Raw genomic sequence first — 21,538 nt, 5'->3', positions numbered from 1 at the left:
GAAGGAAGGAAGGAAGGAAGGAAGGAAGGAAGGAAGGAAGGAAGGAAGGAAGGAAGGAAGGAAGGAAGGAAGGAAGGAAGGAAGGAAGGAAGGAAGGAAGGAAGGAAGGAAGGAAGGAAGGAAGGAAGGAAGGAAGGAAGGAAGGAAGGAAGGAAGGAAGGAAGGAAGGAAGGAAGGAAGGAAGGGTCTGCTGGCACACCTTGTCTGCATGGGGAGGGTCTCCTGACACTCAGCTTGACTTATCCATGGCACAAAATCTCTTCACTTGTCATCTCAGCCTGCTGTCTTTGCAGAGATCTGTAATGTGTCATTAATTTTGTTCAACCTCTTTTAAAGACTTAATTAAACTGTTCTGAAGAATTATCTATTTCTCCCCCTCATTTAAAAAGAGCATCACTAGACAGGCAGCTCAGAGCAAGGTATTTGGATGCATTTAGATGATCCCCATCCTGTGTGATAGCTGTCTATATATTTGAAGTATTTTATTTAAAAACTGAAACTTTAGTGCACTTATAAATCTATGACTGCCTGTCAAGCTTAACAGCTCATTAAAATATTCTCATTAATGATTGTCACAGATGTTTGTTTGCATGAAGATACAGATAGCTGAAGACAGATGAATCTCTTAAAAAAAAGATTCACCAAATTTAAAGCGAAAAATCTGTACAATTTGTTACTGAAATGAGCTAGCATGCCAAAGGTCAAATTTAACTGGAGATTGAACAAATATTTGTTAGTGTGCATATGCATTAGTAGGATTTAAAAAAAACCAATATGTCACAATAAAGTGTAGGATGTACTACATACATTTAAGGTTTTGATTGCAGCTTTATTTTCTATAATTCTTTTACTTATAAAGATAATTTGAAAAAAAATTACAATTTTTCTTACAATCCTCTGAGCACTATGGTTTTAAACATTCTAATGATTTTTCATTGTAGGAGAAGTAGATGCTGAGGAAGATTTGCCTTCAGACTTGCCAGCAACTTTTATTCAGTTCAAACACCACTCCTATTCCCAGATGGTGAGCACGCTGAAGAAGACTGCCTCGAGGTGCTCCCACATTGCCACTACTTACAGCATCGGCCGCAGCTTTGAGGGGAAGGATCTTTTTGTGATTGAGTTTTCAACCAAGCCCGGACACCACGAGCTGCGTGAGTTTGATCAGTGATGGGCAGGCTGCTGCAGGGGAGACCAGATTGTCCAAGTGAAAACAGGCCCTGTTACTGGGACATATCTCAAACTGTAAAAAGCATTGACTCCAAAACATTTCTCCTCCCTTGAGTTCCTGTGTTGCACTGATAGTTGATGATTCCTTGTAGCAATTACAACCCAGCAGCAATTTCTTACTGTTATGGGCTCTGTGCAGGACCATACTTGGTAATGCTGTACCTTGTATCACTGTATATGGTTGCAGTGATATCATTGTTATTTATTTGCACCCAATGCACAAATGTGGGATACATTGACTTGCCCTTCCTATCATCTATCACTTCCTCACTGTCCTTCACATCCTAAAATATACAAGTCTTCTGAGAAGGCCTCAGATAGAGAAGGACATTGACACTAGAAAAGGGATGATTCAGCACAGAAAACAATCCTGCTGAACAGAGATTCATGTCAGTACTATACCTGTCAGTTGGTGATACCAGGAATTTATGTTACCATAGCCGCTGAACAGATGTTATTATACCATTTATAGGTGCTAATATATACACTGAGACATGAGTCCTCACAAATTTTCTGCAGAGGGGAACACCACACATCTCTGTTCTGTGTTTTCATCACTATGACAGCAAGGGCCAGATTTTTAAGTGTTTTAAATTCTTTACAAAGCAGATAACTTTCTAGGGCAGTATTAGGTATTGTTTTCCAGTTACTGGCTCCCAGGTCAAAAATTATACTTGTCTAGATTTGGTGGATTGCTATGGCCATTGCTGAGAGCCTCACATTGCTTCTCATCAGAAGAGCTCCAGCATTAGCACAGCCTCAGCAGTATGGCAGAACTGAACTACATCTGACCTAATACTTTATTGAGATTATGGTCTCAGGTCAGGCTGCTGTGTCCTCTCTGTGCTGTGCTGCCCACAAAGGGGACTCAGGGAGGACAGCAAAGACTGGTCACTTTGTTTACTCTCAGCTGTGCTGCTCTGTGTGATCTAGAGGTATTTTGAGGTGCCTTTAAACTTAATCAGGTCCCAGTAGATGTCATTAACAGAGCAAAGATCTACATTACATTTTCCTGGCCTATCACACTTTGTCTCTTGTTCAAAGATAATAAGTTGCAGGTGTCTTTTTAAGCTTTTACTCCATTTGCCAGGAAAACACAAAGCCTATGAATCAGGCTTTTAAATGAAAACTGTGATATGACATGATAAAAGATGGTAGTTTAACACATTTTCTAGCATTTTTCTCTAAATCTATTGCTTCATGCTGTTCGGGACACCATAAAAGGAGGTAGAAATAGGTCCAGAGCTGGAGATTTTACCAGCCTGAGCAAGTGGCATAATAGCTCTGTGCCAGGCTCCCTCCAGTGTCTAGTGCTCAAGGCTGGCCAGGATCAAAGGCAAAGATGAAGGGATAGACAGGAAAGGGTGTCTCCAAAGTGCATTTATTTTCTACTTTCCATTAGTCTCTAAGGAAGGATGGAAACTGAGAGAATAACTACAGGGTATTGCAAAGTTATGTGTTTCTAATAGGCTTATTCCAGGGCTATTTAGCCTGAAATCCCCTTTTTATGCATAACCCAACTTCTTTCCTAAATAAAGAGGTGATATATTACATATCTGCACGTGGTTTCTAAGATCTGTGGCAAAATAAGGCATTGAAGCCCCCCAAGGTAGGTCAGAGTGCCAGGGTTGTGTTTTGTTCCTCCCCAGCCACGGCTTGATGCTTTTGTTTTCAGCATCCTTTGCACACAATTAATGATGACTCTAGCAAAAGCTCAGAGCAATGATCACCTCTTATGATTTGGAATCCTAATATTTTGGATTGAACTTTATTTCACACTATTTAAACTGTTGCTGAACTGATGTTTAATGGAGAGAAGTTCACCTAGAACTGCTGTGCTATTTGCAGGAATGTGTGCATGAATTTAGCGTAAACAAAACTTTGACTCATCAGTAAGCAACTTGGATTAGTCTGATTTTGGAAGCCACTCATGTATAATCAAATTAAAGCATCTCATTATTTGACATTCCACAGTCAAGCCAGAATTTAAGTACATTGGCAACATGCACGGAAATGAAGTTGTGGGGAAGGAGCTGCTGATATACCTCGCTCAGTATCTGTGCTCAGAATATCTTCTTGGGAACCCTCGCATCCAGGCCTTGATCAACAGCACCAGAATTCATCTCCTGCCCTCACTCAATCCTGATGGGTATGAACTGGCTGCAGAAGAGGTAAAAGTTTTATTATAAGGAGATATTCAGGCCTTCATGTTTCTATAATTCTCCATGGGAAAGAACAAAGTGGGAGGGGAGTGTCATGTAAAGGGGGGAACACTAATAACTGACTGCCAGAATTCCAGGTAGCATTGGTGGTACATTGCTTTCCAAAGATGATGTGAACAGAACTAAGAGGAAGTCAAAGCCATATTTGTCAGTTTTGCTGCCTGCATGTGATGATGTGGGAATGACTGTGTTACTTTTTCACACACTTAGCACTCTCTGCTATCAGTTCTAGAACAAAGTGCCTGACTCACTATAATGACTTACATAGTTTTATAAGGAAATGCCGTTTAATAACATGCTTATGTTCCCCCTCTTTTTAAATCTGTAGGCATAATGAAATGTGAATATTGTCTGTACTGTCAAAGTTTCATAATGGATGGCAGTTTTCAGAGATCAACTCATGTCTGATGGAGACCTGTGAAAACTAAGATTCTATTATTTGTTAACTGACATTCTCATTTCCCCCTCTCTTTTTTCTCTACCACCACTAGCATGAAATTAGACCTTTTTTCTCTGTTTTTGCTCATGTGGTGAGCTCTGTCCATTGTATGAGTCTGGGGTTATTGTATTCTGCCTCATCCTGTCTTGGGGGCATCCAGCTGTATTTTCTTTTTCTCCTCTAACCCACTCTGCATGCTGCTCTGAGCAAGAGGCTCCTGTGTTCCTCTCATGAGTCACATCACTGGTGAGTGAAACACTTCCTGAATGCTAGTTAGTGCATTAATATTCATGGGGACAAAATGTGATTAATTAATAAGCGTGGGTTTTTTAGCAGTACAGACATTTTCAGTTTACTTCTTTTAAAACTTCCCTTTGATTAATCAATTTCCACAAAGTGTTATTTTGAGACAGGGAGCTATTTTCAAATTGGCTTCTGTGTGACAAAATAGGGGGCTGGTTACAATGGATGGGTCATTGGACGACAGACAGCTCAGAACTTGGACCTGAACAGAAATTTCCCAGATTTGACATCTGAGGCTTACAGAAGAGCCGGAATTCGTGGGGCCCGTCTGGACCATATCCCCATTCCACAGTCCTACTGGTGGGGTAAGGTATGAATTACACATTTTATAAACCATTTCTACTGCAGAGCAGCTCAGGAGTTGAGACTGAGATTGCTTGTTCTGAAGTTATTTGCTTGTAATCAGGTTTTATAAGTAGGACTGAAGTGGACAGGCTCGGAATTGGCATGAAAATCATGGTGTAGGTCTGGCCAAAGAGGCAGATGTCACAAATAATTTGGAAAATTTGTGGACAATTTGAACTTTGCTAGTTTAGATTAAGAATAATGACTGTTATGAGGGGGTCACAAGTGTGTAATAATTCATCATTAGTGCTTTAAACTGTGATGCCTGTTAAAGCCTTTGTGGATTTAGTTGTCATTGCACCAAGCCCTGCACAGGTCTGATGCAATAGGAGTTTCTGCCATGGAAAATGTACAAAGGCTGCATGTAAAGCTGTGTGGTGTCATCTTCCATTAAGAGAGGATGTTTATAAATGACTGTAACCATATGGAGCAGTGGAAACAGCCAGTTGAGCTGCAGAGGTGCTGGGAGGGAAAGTTGCTGCTGCAGAGCTCAGAGCAGGATGGAGGCAGCACCACAGGGCCTCACAGTCATCATCACTAAGCTCTGTGTATGTTGTGTCAGGAATGCAAAGCTCAGCCCTACCTGTGTTGCTGGCAGACCAGTGGCCCCCAGCACAACTCTAACTGGACCTTAGCTGCCCTTGAAAGAAGAATCACAGGAAGGTAAATCAGTAGTTCACATATTGGGAGCTCTGCTTTTCTTCTACTTTTAAACTAATTATATTCCGATTCAATATTTATTGCTGGCACAAAGCCTCAGAAAGGTGGGGAACAAGATTCCTTCATCTGATGTCAGCAGAAGATTTGAGAGATCATACTCCAGGTTCCTACTCTGCTGCAGGTGGTCTTATGTAAAGCCAGGTCTAAATCCCAAAGGCATCCCTGATGCTACCCCAGTGTTCTGGTACCCCATTTCACAGTAGTAAAATCTAGATAAAAGCACCTCACTTCATCAAGATAACGTGCATATGAAGACCCAAGGCTGTAAGAGGCTCAGTAATGCACAGTGTCCTAGACCACTAATTTCTGCCATAATTAAGCTCAAGTAGTTTATTCCATTTTTGCATGTAATCATAGATCCCAGACTATGGCACTGAATTTCTGCATGGTTATAAGGTCACAAGCTTAGAAGTTTTCAACTTTTGTCTGAATAATAACAGATAACAGCAAGCTGTGTAAATGCAAGTGGAGTTCAGAGCCTCAGATGGTAAAGAAGGGTTGAGAGCTGCGGAGCAGAGCCTGAGGCCAAATGAAAATAACTGGGAGGGAAAAAATGGGATTTTAAGGGAAAAGTCAGAGAGATTTTGATTCACCCCTGTGGTGAGTTTCCCTAGTTGGATGCCAGGTGCCCACCAAAGCCACTCTTATCACTCCCCTCCTCAGCTGGACAGGGGACAGAAAATATAACTAAAATCTCTTGCGTCGAGATAAAGACAGGAAGAGATTGGTCACTAATTAACATCAGAAGAAAAACAGACTCAAGGAAAATTATTTGTATCTATTTCATTTATTTTGAATTGAATCAGAGTAGACTAATGAGAAATCTTAAAAACACTTTCCCCCACCTCTGCCTTCTTCCCAGGCTTAATTTTGCACCTGAATTCCACACCTGCTTCCCCATTGTGTTGCAGAGGAACTGGAAATGGGGGCTGTGGTCAGTTCATCCCACATTATCTATGGTACTCCTTCCACCTGAGGGGAAGGGCTCCTCAGACCCTTCCCCTGCTCCAACATGGGAAGGAAAGGATGGAGATCTTCCTTCAGCCACGTGCTCCCTCTCTCTGTGTGTCCAGAGATGCAGGGTTGAGGACCCAGGCAACACTGAGGAAGGACAAACGTGTCTTTGACCCCCATTTTTTTGCCAGTGCCTGGTGCAAACTGTGAGCTTGTCCCTGTAACTCTGGATTTCCTGGCTCTAACCTCGTCCCTCTCCAAGTCCACCTTCTGCCTTGGTTCTTCTGCTGACCTGTGAGAGAGGTGGTAGTGGCAGGCAGCCACTTGCAGAAGCCATCTTTACAACCATGGATTTATCTTTCTTAAACACTGTGTAACATCACAGCAGCTTACAGAGGGAAGGGTGGAGGCAGCCCAACATTGCTCTCACAGCTACCACCACAGCTCTGCCCCAGCTGCAGCATCACCCTGGGTTATCTGTCACTGACAAGAGACCAGAGAGCCTTGGCACACAACCATCCCACCCCACCTGAGCTCTACTTCAGTGGGTGTGGACCTGGGGTTACAAATATGTCACTTCTCCTGCAAACCTTTTCTTGTTTTTAAAGAAGAAATAAGATGGCCATCCAAGGTATCCCTCAGAACACCAAAACTCAGGGAACTTCTGGCTGCTCTCCTGGGCTCAAAGCTGGTCCTCACATAAAAAACCCTCAAAAGTCTCCAAATCCATATGCTTTACAGAGCATTTGAGGGAACCAGGCCTGTGGCCTCAGTGGCACCACAAAATCTCCTTGCTAACTGCAGTTTTCTATGGTTCACAAACCTGGCAGTAAGTGCTCTCCCAGCCCTGTGTCTCCTCTGGTGATGGTACCATGGGACTGCCAAATCAGCTGTCCCTTAATGACCTTCAGTTTTGTCAGGCAGATGAGCCCATGGCTCTTACAGTGGTGCTTTGTGCATGCAGGAGCATTAGGTTGAATGTTTCAACACCAGCCTCTGCCCTTTCATTTACTTAACAGTGTTTGCTACCTGCCTTATTAAAGTAATTACCTGAGTGCTGCAGGGCATTGTGTAAAGATCAGGAAGCACAAAGTGAGCTCTCAGCCAGAGTTCCTGCTCCCCAAAAGCCTGGCATCATTTAGAGTGTTTTGTTCCCCTCTTTTATGAATTATTGTAATAAGTGGTCTGAGGGCTCAGACAGACAGACCACAGGCTACATCTCAAATATAGTTCAATTGTCTTGGTTCAAACAGAATTCGGAAGTCTATGCCAGTGGAGGCTGGCATACTCTTTAAGAAAATTAGTCTGGCTGCTTTTTAAAGGGAGAAAGAGAAATCTTTGAAAGCCATGGAGACAGTGACTAATTGCAGTATAATTGAAGAAATGAGATTCAGGTTTAGAAAGGGTAGTAGCCCTTCTCTGTGGTCATGCAGAAATAATTTCCCTGTTTTCTAGTTGTGCTCTGAATTGTTCTTGTGAGATGGATACTTTAAAATTGATCTCATCTAACTTAAAAGCAAAAGCCCCGGTGAAAAAAAAAAAATTAGACTCCACAAAACCCACATTAAAGGAAAAGTCAAAGGCCAGAGTGGCATAGATAACACCTGCTATCATCCAGTGGAGCTGAACCAGAATATGCTCATTTCATGTCACTGAAATGTTATTAGCATAAAAATAGCAACATTGAAACTCCTGTTTTGTCACAACATTGACTTCAGTAAGACACTGGCTCTGTGAGACAGCACTGTCTTGGGGCTTATGCAGGTATCTGCTTAACCAGTTGGCTGATCAGGATGAACAACTGAAACCAGGAGCTCTCAAATAAAACTGTGTATTTTACCCTTGTTCACTGAATTGCAGAAGCAACTTAAAAATCCTGTCAAGGCCCAAGGCTGCAGTTTGAAAGCAGGGCTGAGGCTGTGTCAGGCGTGGCCTCTCTGGCTGGGCAGCAGGAGCTGGGGCAGCTGCAGCAGGACAGGGAGCTGATGGGATTTTGGGGCAGCAACCTCCTCAGAAGGGCTGGTGCTATGGACTTGGAAGGTGTGAGCTTGTTCCAGGTGCTCAACCACCCTGAGAAACTCCCAAAGTGCCCAATCCATGCAGTCACACTTACAGCCTCTTACAAGGCCTCTGGGTCTTCTCTTCAGAAGAGATGGGCTCAAAGGATGGACTTGCAGGGTGCAAGTGGAAGTGGCTGGTTCAGTCCAAAGCACTACTGGGATAAAGGTCATGATCAGGTCATCCCAGGGCACTGTACAAAGGCCAGAAAAACAAATCCTTTGGTGCAGATAGCATTCTTTGGACGCTGCCATGTTTCTTGTCAGGAAGCCTGGGGGCTGCTTTCTTCTCCCACTTCTGCATTGTGAGTGGGTGTGTGAGACTGCTAAAAGTCTTTTCCTTTTGGAATGCCCTTTATCTGCATTTTTTAATAATTTTATTCCATGTCATGGCCTTCGTGGAAACTCTATATTTAATCTTCCCTATTATGTAAAAAACCTTTGATTAGGCTTCTGGTGTGCAAAGTGCATTCTGTGTGTTCCTCCGTTGATCAGACTTTACCTGATACATCCCATTTTTCAGGTTGCCTGTTTAAAATGCAGAAGTTGAAAGCTACAGAGTAGCATTTATCTCAATAGCTATAGAAGGGCATTTTAAGGAAACCCAAACACTAGAAGGACTAATTTAAAAACTATGGCATCTATAGGGAGGTAGTCTCCTGCTTAGATCAGGAGCCGACAGGGCAAGATCGTCTTAAATCATTCCAGGTAAAAAACTGTGTTTAGACATGGCTTTTTCCTTGGCTTTCTGCCTCATTGAAGGAGCATGGTGCACCTTCACAGTGTTTTTCTGTGCTCCACACCTGGGTTTGTGGATCCCCAAAGGTTTTTTTAACAACAGTAGATTAGGGAGTGATCCAAAGAAAACAGGAATTGCTATTGTTGAAACCCAAGTATATAGGTCTTTTGGGGCTTTATTCAGTTGGTTTGGTAGTTTTTTTCTTGTTTGTTCTGGATGTTTTTTCCCTGCACAGTTAGTCACTAGTGCTCTGGAGCCCTGGCTGCCTGGTTTTCTGACAGCTGAGTCAAAGCAAAGGGCGATAAGCAATCCCTAAAGCAGCCCTAAATAGAGGCTGGACTAACTTCATCATAACAGGTATTTCTCATTTTTATAAAACCTGCAGACCTGCAGTGGTGCAGGGTCCAGATGAGCAGCCTCTGCCCTCCTCAGGCTTTCTCCAGGTAATTTCCCCAGCTGCAAGGAAAGGAGCCTCAGCTCTCCGGGGGCCCTGGCGTGAGTCTGGGCTTGCAGGGACCGGCCACCAGATGCCACTGTTATCCCTGAGAATGAAACAACACCGGAGCAGGGCCCGGAAATTCCTCCTCAGAAACGGGATGAAGGAGTCTCCTGCGTGCCGGCTGCCTGAACATCTCTTGGAGTCTGCTGCCCTCTCCCTTGGCCGCTATTACTGAAGGGGGACTGTCAAAACACCTAAATTTGGTGACTTATCTGCCACAGTTCAGTGCAGGCAAACTGCAGGCATTGCTGTGCTTTATACGTATTAGTTTTCATTTATTTACAGATTAACCTGCACCTAAGGATAGCAAATGCATTTTCAACAAGGGATGAGAATGGCAAATTTACCCCCCTATTCCAGTTTATCCATTTAAAGTCAATCCTGCTGATTCAAAAATGAAATTAGTTAGGGAGTTAGGTAAGTAGTGATCAAATGCCACAAGTTTTCCAGCCAAAATTACTGCCATCATCATCTGAAAATGTCACTGTAATGAAAACTTTCTTCTTCTGTCAAATGTTCTATTTCCTTTTTTGTTCCAGACTTTCCACAATGAACAATGTGTATCACCCATTCCATGATGAAAACAGATTTTCTTTCCCCAGTACTTTTGGGCTGGAAAAGCCAAAGAGCTTCAACATTCTCTTTTTGACACAGTCTCTTCTCCATTGGGCTTCATCCTGCAGAGGATCAAATCCCTTTGGAGTTGCATGGCTAGTCACAGCTTTTTTTTTTTTTTTTTTTTTTTTTTTTTTTTCTGGATTTCAGGTGGCCCCTGAGACAAAAGCAGTCATGAAGTGGTTGAGGTCTATCCCATTTGTGCTCTCTGCCAGCCTGCATGGAGGTGAGCTGGTTGTGACCTATCCTTATGACTATTCAAGGCATCCTCTGGAAGAAAAAATGTTCTCCCCTACACCTGATGAGAAGGTAATGTCGCTTTTGCAGGGTTAGGATGTTGGTTCAATTTGTGAAACTATGGAAACATTTACTTTTAATAAATAACAAACTTTAATTAATTTAGATCATGTGCATATGTGGGTATATATATGCATTTATGTATTAAATATGTATAAATAAAATATTTATATACATAATCCAAGAGTATGTATATATATATATATATATACATATATATATATATACATATATATATATACACAATATGATTTTAGCTCATTTGGGTAAAGCTGATGCTAATAATTCCAAGGTCAAGTGCTCAATCCCCACAGAGGTCTTTCACTTAAGACTTGGACTTGATAGTCCTTGTGGATTCCTTCCAACTCAGAATACTGTGTGACTCTAATTTATACACTTACTTAATGTACTTTAAAATATAGGATTGTTAACTCTCTATCAGCTTGGTCTGGAAAGCTTTACCTATCTTTTGTGAGGCCAAATATGGTTTCATAAAGCACAGATTAGAAAAATCCACGTTTTAATTTTTTAAGGGAGTAGGCTGTGATATTTTTACCACTGGTTTCCAGAAGAAAAGGAACAAGCCTGACCAGCAGTGTTATTTTCTTGTGGAATCCATAAAGACTGAGGGGAAAAAAGATTTGTTGCCATATGGTGGCAGCCTTGTAACATTTATTCCAGGTCAGACGAATGGGATTGGTTTCCACCTCTTGTCCCTGGAAAGTTCCCCATTTGGGACTCACTGTAAATCTTCTGTGAAATTTTTTGCCATCTTTCCTATTTCCCTTTGGTTTCCTCAATCTAGTATTCATTGCTGACATGCCCACCAGGAGAACAGCTAGCTTTTCAGCCTTCTAGCTGAGCTAAAAATGTCTCTGGCCTCTTAAGAAAAATGGTTCTTTATATAAACAAAGAACAGTTGAAAATAGTCAGAAGTTGATCTTTGACTTGAAGCATCCTTTATCTTTGAGCATATCTCTGGGCTGACTTCTTCTGAAATGACAGTTCTCACTAACACATATTAAATATTTAAAGATGTATGACTGTTAAACATTTTCTGTATCAATCCATTTCTTCTGAGCTGTACAGTGCCTATGACTATATGTGTATGACAATGATTTAGCAGTAAAATTAAGCAGGCACTGCACAGCAACAAGCCTGTGTAAGAAATATCTGGTGGGTGCTAATGCAAGCTGCAGAACCTCTTGCTGAGAACTGGGGAAATCGTAAAATTATGCTTTTACATGTCACTGCCTGGGCTAGGGCTGCCCTATGCATAGGTGGTGAAGGACTATTGCCATGTGTGCTTCATCCAGCAGTTCACCCCTGGAATGGAAGTACAGCAGTACTTCCATCTTTTCCACTCAGGGACAGCACGTGTATTTTGAGTGGAAGGATGCAGCCACACAGGCAAAGGGGTCTATCCCAGTGTAGTGCACAGCTGGACAAACCCTAATGGAACTCCTGACTTTCAACACAGGGACAGGGAACCCTATACAGGTGACTGCTGCATAGTCAGTGACTGCAAATTCTGGGAATTTGGCTACAAATCTGGAGGTTTAGAACATGCAAGGTTGGGCTGGGGATGTCTTCAGTGAAAAACTGATTTTTCAAATGACTCAGCACAAGAAATCTTAACAGCCCTGTCAGTATCACTTGAAATTTTCCACAGAAATATATAAACCCTGTACCAGTGAAGTGACCTGCATTTAAGTAATGTGATCTACAGCTGCTGCTGTCAGACAACCTGCATCCCAAAATACAGCAGTTTGGTTATCTGCCATACATTGGCCATAACTATTGTTCTGAATGCTGACCTGCTACATTCGCTGTGCAAGGGGAAATTTGCAGACCAGGGTGAAATGCTGCAGAGCAGATGATAGCCAGATATTAAAAAATCAGATTTTGAGAAATATATTCAAACCATGTTTCCTCATTTGAAAATGCATCTGTGCTTCCACCTCCCCATGTCCATCATGGTGCATGGGTGGAAGCACAAGGATCCTCTTCTCTGCTCCAAGACACTGCAGATTTCAAGTCTCTTTTTGACCTGCACACAACCCGTGGCAGTACTGGCTGAGAGCAAGGAGTCTCAAAGCTGGACCATGTCCTTACACTCACATTCTTGCATCTGATTCAGCCCACCTAGAAACTTTCCCATATTTCGGGGTTTGTGGAGATGGATGTTTTAACTTTTTTTTTTTTTAACAAGAAACTGAAATGATGACTCTGCTCACCAGAGCAGAAAGGTCCACACCAAGTCAAGTTCACTCCCTTTGGTGAGCTGAAACACTCCCTTCCCTCCCCATGAAAAACCCAACCTGTGATGGTCAGTGGGGTAAAAGTGCTGGCTGAGGTAACAGCACTGACCTCACTTTACTGAGTGAAACCTCACACTGCCAAAGTCACTGCCAAAGGATTCCTCTGTTTTTCCCCTTTTTGTTCCTCTATATTATACCTAAAAATCTAAGTTTCCTTGAGGTCCATGACTGGTCATACATTAGCTTCTAAGTGATAACAAATGTATTGTTATCCAGGAACTTTTTTTTCCTCTTCTCACTACCACTGGCCTTCCTTCACTTGAACTGTTGGCCAGGCAAAAGCCTTATGCCTCTTGGTATGAAACAAGAGGAGGCTTGGTCGCTGGGAATAGGATATCTGCAGATATCTTTGTAAAAGGTGAGGATCATACTCCTAACTCACATTGGCACCTTCTAAACTTTATAATAAATACCTTCCATGGAATGTTCAGAACTGCGACCCAAATTCCTGTTGAAATTAAAGATATTGAGCCTGGCACTGAACTATTGGCAGTGAAAGTTCTTCTTAACATATTTAATTAACATCTATTTCTTTTCAGCAAAACTTTGAAGGACACAATTTGCTGGTCTGAGCAATATTTAGACACATAGAAACTTAAGGGAGTTGCAAAAGCATTTTATATTGTCTGAATTTTTAGTTTCTGGTCATCAGAAGTATTTCAGTAAAGTATCTTTACACTTACATTAAAATGTCTTTCCACCTTTCCTTGCTCACCAACCTGATCCCGTAATTGGCTAAGCCATGTGATTATTAGAAACAATCACAAATATCAGTCAATGTTGTATGCTTGATCATTTGGGTCTTTATCCTTGATGATAACACTAGGATAAAGCTTTAAACTTGTAAAACTAGGATTTAGCACTAATCCTTTAGCACTAAAGTGCTAAAACTAAAGCTTTAGCACTTTGAAACCTCGGATTTTAGCCACCAAACTTCTTGCACACACTGTCTTAAAAGCAATATGGAATGAAACTCATGATAATGAATAGTAGTATCAAGTAGCACCTGATAACTGCTGTAATTTCAGTGTTGAAATCTGAGTCTTCCCTTAGAAGATAAGGTCCAAATAGACAAAAAGGAGAGGGAGGATTTTTATATAAAGTTGGAATAACCATTGGAGAAGAAGGGCAGGAACATGATTCAAATAAATGGTTTCTTCAGATAACTGCTCTTTCTTCTGTCTTCACTACATGTTCTGCCACTGTTCCTTTCTGCGTGGTGTCTGCTCTGCTCTTCATCAGTGTCAACACACTTTGGAAATCAGTGGTGACATCCTGCATCATCACATCCTATCCTTCACTTTTTGGAATGGTTTCTGCCCCACACAGAAGGAGCTCTCTTTGAGATCAAACTGGCAGGTTTTCCTGTGTGAGTGATGAGTGCAAAGCAAATTGACACTGACTATTTTAAACAGCAGCATTCAGTGTGAAGATTTAGTTGAGCTGAAGGGTAAAAAATATCAAAAACTAAAACAAAACATAAAGCAGGCCTAAATTTCAACTTTAAAAACTGGGACTTGAAGTACAACAAAAATGTCCTTTGCTCCTGCCCCAGGTGGTAGATTGAAGCCAAGTCTCAAAAAATCCACTGTTATTTAATATGTTGTCCCTGGATAAATATATTGGATTGAAGAGAAGAACTCTAGAGAAGAAGACAAATCAAAATTTCTTCACAACAAGCAAAACTTGTTGAGCAGTTCATCACCTCCTTCAGTCTCGAGGGCACAGGGTGGCTCATTGTCTGGACTGACAACAGCAATAGTTAATAACAGCAATGGCAAACAGTTTGTAAAAGCAAAGATATTCCAATCATGTCTGTTACAGGTGTTCAAGATGCTGGCTAAAGCCTATGCAGATGCACACCCCGTCATCTCAGACCGGTCTGAACTCCGCTGTGGTGGGAATTTTGTGAAACGTGGAGGTATTATAAATGGTGCTGAGTGGTACAGCTTCACTGGAGGTAAAACCACTTTACCATCATATCAAGTGAGGTAAAACCTCTGTGTGACCTTTATAAGACACCAGGGTTTGAACAAAATGATTTTATTCATTTCAGTTTGGTTAAGGTCCTACCCATGCAAAATATAATTTTTAGGGGATTTAAGTAGTAAATCTATGTTGGTAATGTTTTTATGCAGTTAACATGGGATGCATTCAACCCCAATGGGACTTGAGGAAAATTAACAAGTTATGCAAGGGTCAAAGTTGTTATACCATATAATATAATATTTTTATTTTCAAACCTGACTTGTAGAAATAAATTCTTAATGCTATGCTCTCATTCCTTAGCCTCATAAGTTTGAATCCATCTTGTAGACAATGCATGTGCTGCTTCCTCATATGTTTAAATAAATTCTGTTTTCAGGGAAAACTACAACAGAGACAAACATGCAATTCATTTGTGCTTCCACTGTTAATTTGATTTCCCCAATAATAGTATTTTGTTTTCTTTAGAATTCCTTCAATACTGGCATGGATAAAATATCAGTGTTCATAAATTTTCAGCAGCGCTTCACTTGTGTTTTCCAATAGAACCCAGCTGGATCCCCAAATAATTATGTTGAAACTAGACATTTGGAGTGCTTTGGGGCATGCGTGAGAATTAGGTTTAGATCTCTTTGGCTTACTTTCTTCCCAAAATTATATCCAATGTCTTTTGTACAGAAACAGTTTTGAACATAATAATGTCAAAAGGTCATTTTTGTTCTGGTGACCCTTGGCAATCACCTCTGATACAGCTGATTATACAGTTACTGTGATTAACCAATCTTTATTGCTCTATTGCTACTTCTTGGCCTGGTGAATAATAATATAAAATTATGCTTTTTTGCCTGAAAGGAGTGTCATGGTCATTAGTTTTTATAGTTGAAACAAGTTATAGAATTCTGAATTTGTTGAACACTTTTTATATATTTGCAAGCACTTTTTACCGTATAATAGCCCACACCCATGGGGACAACATTCAGCTGACTGCAGCAGCAAAGTTCCAGCTAAAAGCTACACGGCTGTTCATGAGCTGTCCTCTTTCTTTTTAAACCTGTAGGTATGGCAGATTTTAATTACCTTCACACAAATTGCTTTGAAGTTACTGTCGAGGTAGGATGTGAAAAGTTTCCTTTGGAGGAAGAACTGTTTACAATCTGGCATGAAAACAAAGGTGCCCTTCTGAATTACATGGAAATGGTACTGCTCTGCTTTTACAGACCTTTTTGCTTTCTGTTTTTCTTTTTCATTCTTTGTCAAAATGAATTTCTTTGCTGTTTTCCTGGTTAACTCTTGAACAATGCTGAATCAAACACCACACTCCTCCAGGGACCCCAGTGCTTTAGTTTATCTAGCAGGACACACAGGTGGTATTTTGTCTATGCTGCAGAAGGGGTTGAGATTGAGGACTGCAAAGGCCTTGAAAATAGTGAGAAAGGGAATTATCTGTGAATACTTTGGGGAGCATTATTCATCAACCATCCACAATTTTAGCACTAGAGAAAACCTTAATATTCAGAAAAGTATGAATCAACTTTCCTTTTGAAGACTTAAGCAATAAGATCTGCTCTCCAGAGAGCTTACCATACCCTACCCTACTGTCCCACAGCAAGAAATTTAGATTCAGCTAAAATCTTGCTAGAAATGCTATTTACACACTTTCCATCTTGATTTCTTTATGAAAGTAGTTATTAAAAACCTCAAGCCAAATCTTCTAAAGGAAGAACTGTGTGTCTCTGAACATTCAAACGTGCCACTTAAATGTCATTTTTAATAATAAGTTTAAGCTCAGCAAAAACAAATACCTCACTGACAATAAGTAAGTGAGCACAGAAACAGAAGTTGCTCATCTTTCTCTCAGCCATTAGTAGATTAGCTTTCTGTCATGCCTTATTTTGACAGAGTATGCAGTAATTTAAAATTGTTAGGAGTGTTTTTATGGCCTTTCTAAGCAACCTATTGCTACTTGTGGTAAGTATTATCATTCAATAAAGTCTACAGTACAGACCACCAAACTCATTTCGTTTTACAGCTGTCTGATGAAAATGAGTTTTAGTGAATCCAAATGGAGCTGGGTTAAATCCATATATATTACAATTGAAGTCTTCAAGATGTAAAGATTTTATAGTGTGAGATACTGTAGAAGTCTGTGCTGGAAAAGCTTTTTGAGTAAATGCAGGACAGTAAGCAAAACAACTTTGCAGATAAGGATGACTGAATTACCCACGATAAGGATTAAGTCTGCCATAACCAATTCAAACTTTTCTTATTCTGATATATTCCAGGCTGTTTGGTGTGTGTACAAATATACTTGGCTCAACACACAGAAGTAGAATTAATTTTCCTAAACACTGATCTCTTCTCCCCATCAGAAGCAATATCAAAACACCCTGCCAAACTCATGTGACACTGATTTGAGGAAAAATGAAAAATAGTACATTTACTAAAGCAAACCAAAGCAAGATTGAGAAAGAAATTTTAGTTTTTTCATTTTTATCCTGTCATGTTATAATTGCAAAATTAGTATTGAAGCTGGATGAGGTCATACTACTTTGAGTATGTCTACACTGTAAATTGAATTTGAGTCCTAGATGACTCTTCTGACCATATTTACTCTCTATCCATATGGTAAATCCCCAAGTTCATGCTGCAAAGCAAACTGCAGTGCATCATTTAAGGGATAGTTTTCAAATCCTTATATTGAGTTGGTCCTAAACTTTGCAGTGAGTAGCTCAACTCAGTATATGGAACAGCTGTTTAGCAAGAGCTGTGACAACACAGCCTCACCTTAAATTAAAAACTGCTCTCACTAGACTAGACTTATTTTTTTCAGATGTTGTATTATTAATTACTGTGAAGTTGAATACTTTAATGATTATTTTTAAACATCTCTATATTCCATCAGAAAAGCAAATGTGCTTTTCCCATTGTTTTGATGCTTTGTGCTTTTTTCTATTCTTCTCTTGTGGCAAGGGTACTGAGAAAGGGAAAGTGAATAGAAGAGAAAAGAGGAGTTGGGGAAGTAAAGAACAACCCAAATTGGTCATAGCTGTTCATAGAAAAAATCAAAATGGAATTATTTTTCACTTAAAAAAGGTCATATACCTTTCCAGATATAAAATATTTTAAATCTGGAACACTGTAAAAAGAGAACCTTAAGAGGCTTAATTTTTAATACTTTGAACTTTTTTTCTGTTTTGTTTTATTTTATTGAACGTCCAGTGTAGCTGTTAGTGCACCTCCTTGTGTGAAAAAAATCACATTGCTCTTTAGTTTGTCACCAAGCACATTTCTCAACAGCTCAAGCAGCTCAGTTCTGTGCTTGTAGAGAAGGGGAAATGGCTGTCATACACACTGCTGTCATGACATTCTGACAGGCAGTGAAGTGTAGGCAGCAGAGTGATGATGAGTCACAAGTACCTGAAGTGATGCCTTCTCATTGTGTTCAGGGCACCAGATTGGTTTTGAAAGCCTTAACTTTTCATTTCTTTGTGGTTCTGTGTCCAGGGCAGACATTCAGAAACAGTGTTTAAATAGTGGTCAGACCACAAGGTGCCAGTGATTTGTGCAGAGAAGGGTCTCTCCAAGCAGAGCCACATACCTATCCCAAAAAAGCTCTGGTTCCATTTTCCCTTTCCCTCAGTCCCCTTGGGACTCCCTAAATAGGCAGTGTGATCTGAAGGGGTATTATCTCCTGAGAGCTCTGAATGGGGTGAACTTTCTGACAGTTGTTTCCTCTCTACAAAGGTTTCCTTGTGATGAGGAGGTGGTATTGCAGTGCCTCCCATCTAACTCTGCTTTGCTTTGCCAGGTTCATCGGGGGATAAAAGGAATTGTGTCTGATAAGTTTGGCAACCCAATAAAAAATGCTCGTATTTCAGTCAGGGGCATTCAGCATGATGTCACCACAGGTAATATTTTTGGTTTAAGATTTTTCCTGGGGCAGAGTGAAAGTACTGGCAGCTTAACCTGCAAAAGTATTGCCATGTTTGGTAGAAATGACACCTTAATGGAAAACAGAAGGCTCAGGTGGGGGTTCTCTTCTGGAATAACAAGAGAGAAGACATGTTAAGCTGACTGCTAAGTCTGTCCTGTCTCTGGGATGATGGAGCTCTTGATGTGAAAAATTTCACCTGGAACAGTCTGCTGCCCACCAAAGCTAATTTGGGGGAATATGGCAACAGCTCTGCTCAGGGGCTGTAACTCAGCATGTGGAGATGTGGAGCCTTGATGGAATAAGTTAGTTGAGATATTGTGAACACATTGTAGGTAGTGCAGTAGGATCCCCTCTGATTTTCACAACTAGAATAATTGCAGAAATTGAAGGGTCTACAACCTTTCCTGTTCATGTGGAAACACATGAATATGTGCAATTTTTGGCACACTTATTATAAGAACATTGAATTATGTCCACTTTATCCATGTGACTAACTGATAAACATATATTGGAGCATATATAACTGTTATTTTTCACAGTCATAAAGTTCTGAGCTCTTAGGCTGTCACTGAAATCAATGCTTTCTTTTTATTATTGATTTCAGTGAGAACAGGGTAGGCCATAGCAGTGCAAAACAGAAGATATGAATGGTTACATTTTGGTCTAATGATTGTTGTTGAATCAATTTGGAAAGCCAGAATGGCTTATAATGTAGTGGATGTTTTCCAGCTTTCAAAAAAACTAGCACTAGAGGGGATACAATAGTGGAGATGATGCAGATTATGGAGGCTGGTGGGAGACTGGCATGAATTAGGGTCTTTTTCAAACTTCTTCTCAGACAATGGCTTCCCATTGGCAGTGGACCTTACAGGATTAAGAATTAAATAAAAATATGTTTATACTGTAGGAAAGAGAATATTTGCTCTGAGTTAGGTGGAGTTAAAAATGCCATATGGTTAAAAAGTTTTTTGATTTTAGTGTTAAAAAGAACTAAGAAATTCCATGAGAAAATAGTATTAATGCAACACTAACTGAACTAAGAGACTTGCCATTCAAAATAAAGGAAATATAAAATAAGGAATAAATTTTTCAGTTTTAAAGCTCCCTGCTTCTCCCTGCAGGGTCTAGCCTTCAGCTGGAGGAAATTTACACCCATTTTACACTAATGGCAATTCATACCAGCTGCAGCTCCAAGTCCATAGTCTTACATGCGAGAATGTCTGCAAAGGAATTGAGTGTAATTTAATTAAAATAGGGATTTCTTAGCTCTTTAGACATTCTAAATATATATGTGTGTATATATTGCAGCCTGGACTCTGCTTTCGCTTTCTTAAGTTTCACTTAGTTTAAATTAATTTCTTTGGGAGTTATTCCTTGTACCCTTGGGAAAAGCATCATGAAGGAAAGCATCTCTTTCCTGTGGTACAGAAACAGCAGGTAGGGACATTTTGTATGTGATTTTTACTCCATTACTTCCCAAGGACCAAGTTTTCTTAAGTTTCACTTAGTTTTAAATTGATTTCTTTGGGAGTTATTCCTTGTACCCTTGGGAAAAGCAGCGTGAAGGAAAGCATCTCTTTGCTGTGATACAGAAACAGCAGGTAGTGACATTTTATATGTGAATTTTACTCCATTACCTCCCAAGGGCCAAGTTTTCACAGGCAAAGTCTCTTTTATGTCATCTAGAGTTTGCCTTCAAACATTTTCCCAAATCTGAGCTGCTTCTATGGCCTACCCCTTAGCTGCCATCTAAGGTAGAGCATGCAGCTACAGGGGATGCGAGGTGAAAAACCGACCTTGTTTTTGTCGTGCCTGTCCCTTTCCCAAGCTGCTGACGGCGACTACTGGCGGCTCCTGCCTCCGGGGACGTTCATCATCAGCGCCCAGGCGCCGGGCTACAGCCGGGTGATGAAGAGGGTCACCATCCCCACCAGGATGAAGCAGGCCGGCCGCGTGGATTTCGTGCTGCGGCCCGCCGAGGCCTGGCCCAGCAAGCTGCTCCGGCGCTCCATGGAGGACGCCTACAACCCTCAGGACCCGCTGGAACTTTTTGACCCTCACGCCCAGCACGGGCAGGCCGAGGCTCGAGGAGGGTCCGCGGCAGGCAGGGAGAAGCCGTGGTGGTGGTCGTACTTCAGCTCCCTGGACCTGCACAAACCTCTGTGGCTGCTCAAGCAGCGCTGAGGGATGGCGCCGCGCTCCTCTCGGCTCGCTCCGCTGCCCTTCCAGACACCCGCGCTGCTCTTGGCAATATTTAAATGTTTCATTTGAAAATATAATATTAATTCAAGCACGCTTGCTTCTTTTGTTTTCTCTTCACACACAACTGAGTATATTCAAGTGGGCTTTTAAGTATTAAAAACAATGGTGCACATCCATTCAAAGGGCAGATTTTATGAAGGTTTTTTCTTGGTAATGCTCTGTACTTCTGCCCATGTAGTTAATCATCACATTCATTATTTATTAGGTTCTAAGTACCTGCAGGAAAATATTCCTGATCCTTTAATGCATTTTTGTACATGTTTTAATACATTAATGATAACACACTAAAAACAACATTCAGAAAACTCTTTTATTTTCCCTTTTTACATTAGCATATTAAGTTCATTACTTCTTCTAATAACAGCTCAAAATATAAGGTCTTTTTTTAAAATTTTAAATGTTTTTACAAATTTAAAAATAAGCTTTTAATGTATTTAGCAAAATACTGGAAAATGCCTTTACTGCTGAAAATACATACTATAAATGTGTGTAGACATAGAAAAATACATGAGATAATTCATGAGGAATTTAGGTTCAAGGCTGACATATTACACTGAGGTTTTTAACATCATGCACTGTTATGAGCCTATGTACATGTAAATGAAACTTACAGAC

General features: G+C 40.7%; 1 protein-coding gene across 1 annotated transcript in view; it reads left to right on the top strand.

Moving 5' to 3' along the window:
- The window catches only part of CPZ (carboxypeptidase Z), a 35,265-nt gene extending 13,970 nt beyond the window's left edge, over window positions 1-21,295 (top strand). Inside the window, exons 4-11 of the mRNA XM_030948264.1 lie at window positions 942-1,154; window positions 3,205-3,401; window positions 4,343-4,504; window positions 10,274-10,432; window positions 14,566-14,701; window positions 15,785-15,924; window positions 18,536-18,635; window positions 20,490-21,295. Coding sequence (XP_030804124.1) covers window positions 942-1,154; window positions 3,205-3,401; window positions 4,343-4,504; window positions 10,274-10,432; window positions 14,566-14,701; window positions 15,785-15,924; window positions 18,536-18,635; window positions 20,490-20,845 — 1,463 coding nt within the window. The 3' untranslated portion in view covers window positions 20,846-21,295. The remainder of the gene's footprint in view (window positions 1-941; window positions 1,155-3,204; window positions 3,402-4,342; window positions 4,505-10,273; window positions 10,433-14,565; window positions 14,702-15,784; window positions 15,925-18,535; window positions 18,636-20,489) is intronic.
- Window positions 21,296-21,538: the final 243 nt, after the last annotated feature.

The sequence above is a fragment of the Camarhynchus parvulus genome, chromosome 4, assembly GCF_901933205.1.
Source record: "Camarhynchus parvulus chromosome 4, STF_HiC, whole genome shotgun sequence".
NCBI classification, from domain to species: Eukaryota; Metazoa; Chordata; class Aves; order Passeriformes; family Thraupidae; genus Camarhynchus; species Camarhynchus parvulus.
The sequence above is the reverse complement of the archived record's forward strand: the minus strand, read 5'-3'. Positions and strand labels throughout refer to the sequence as shown.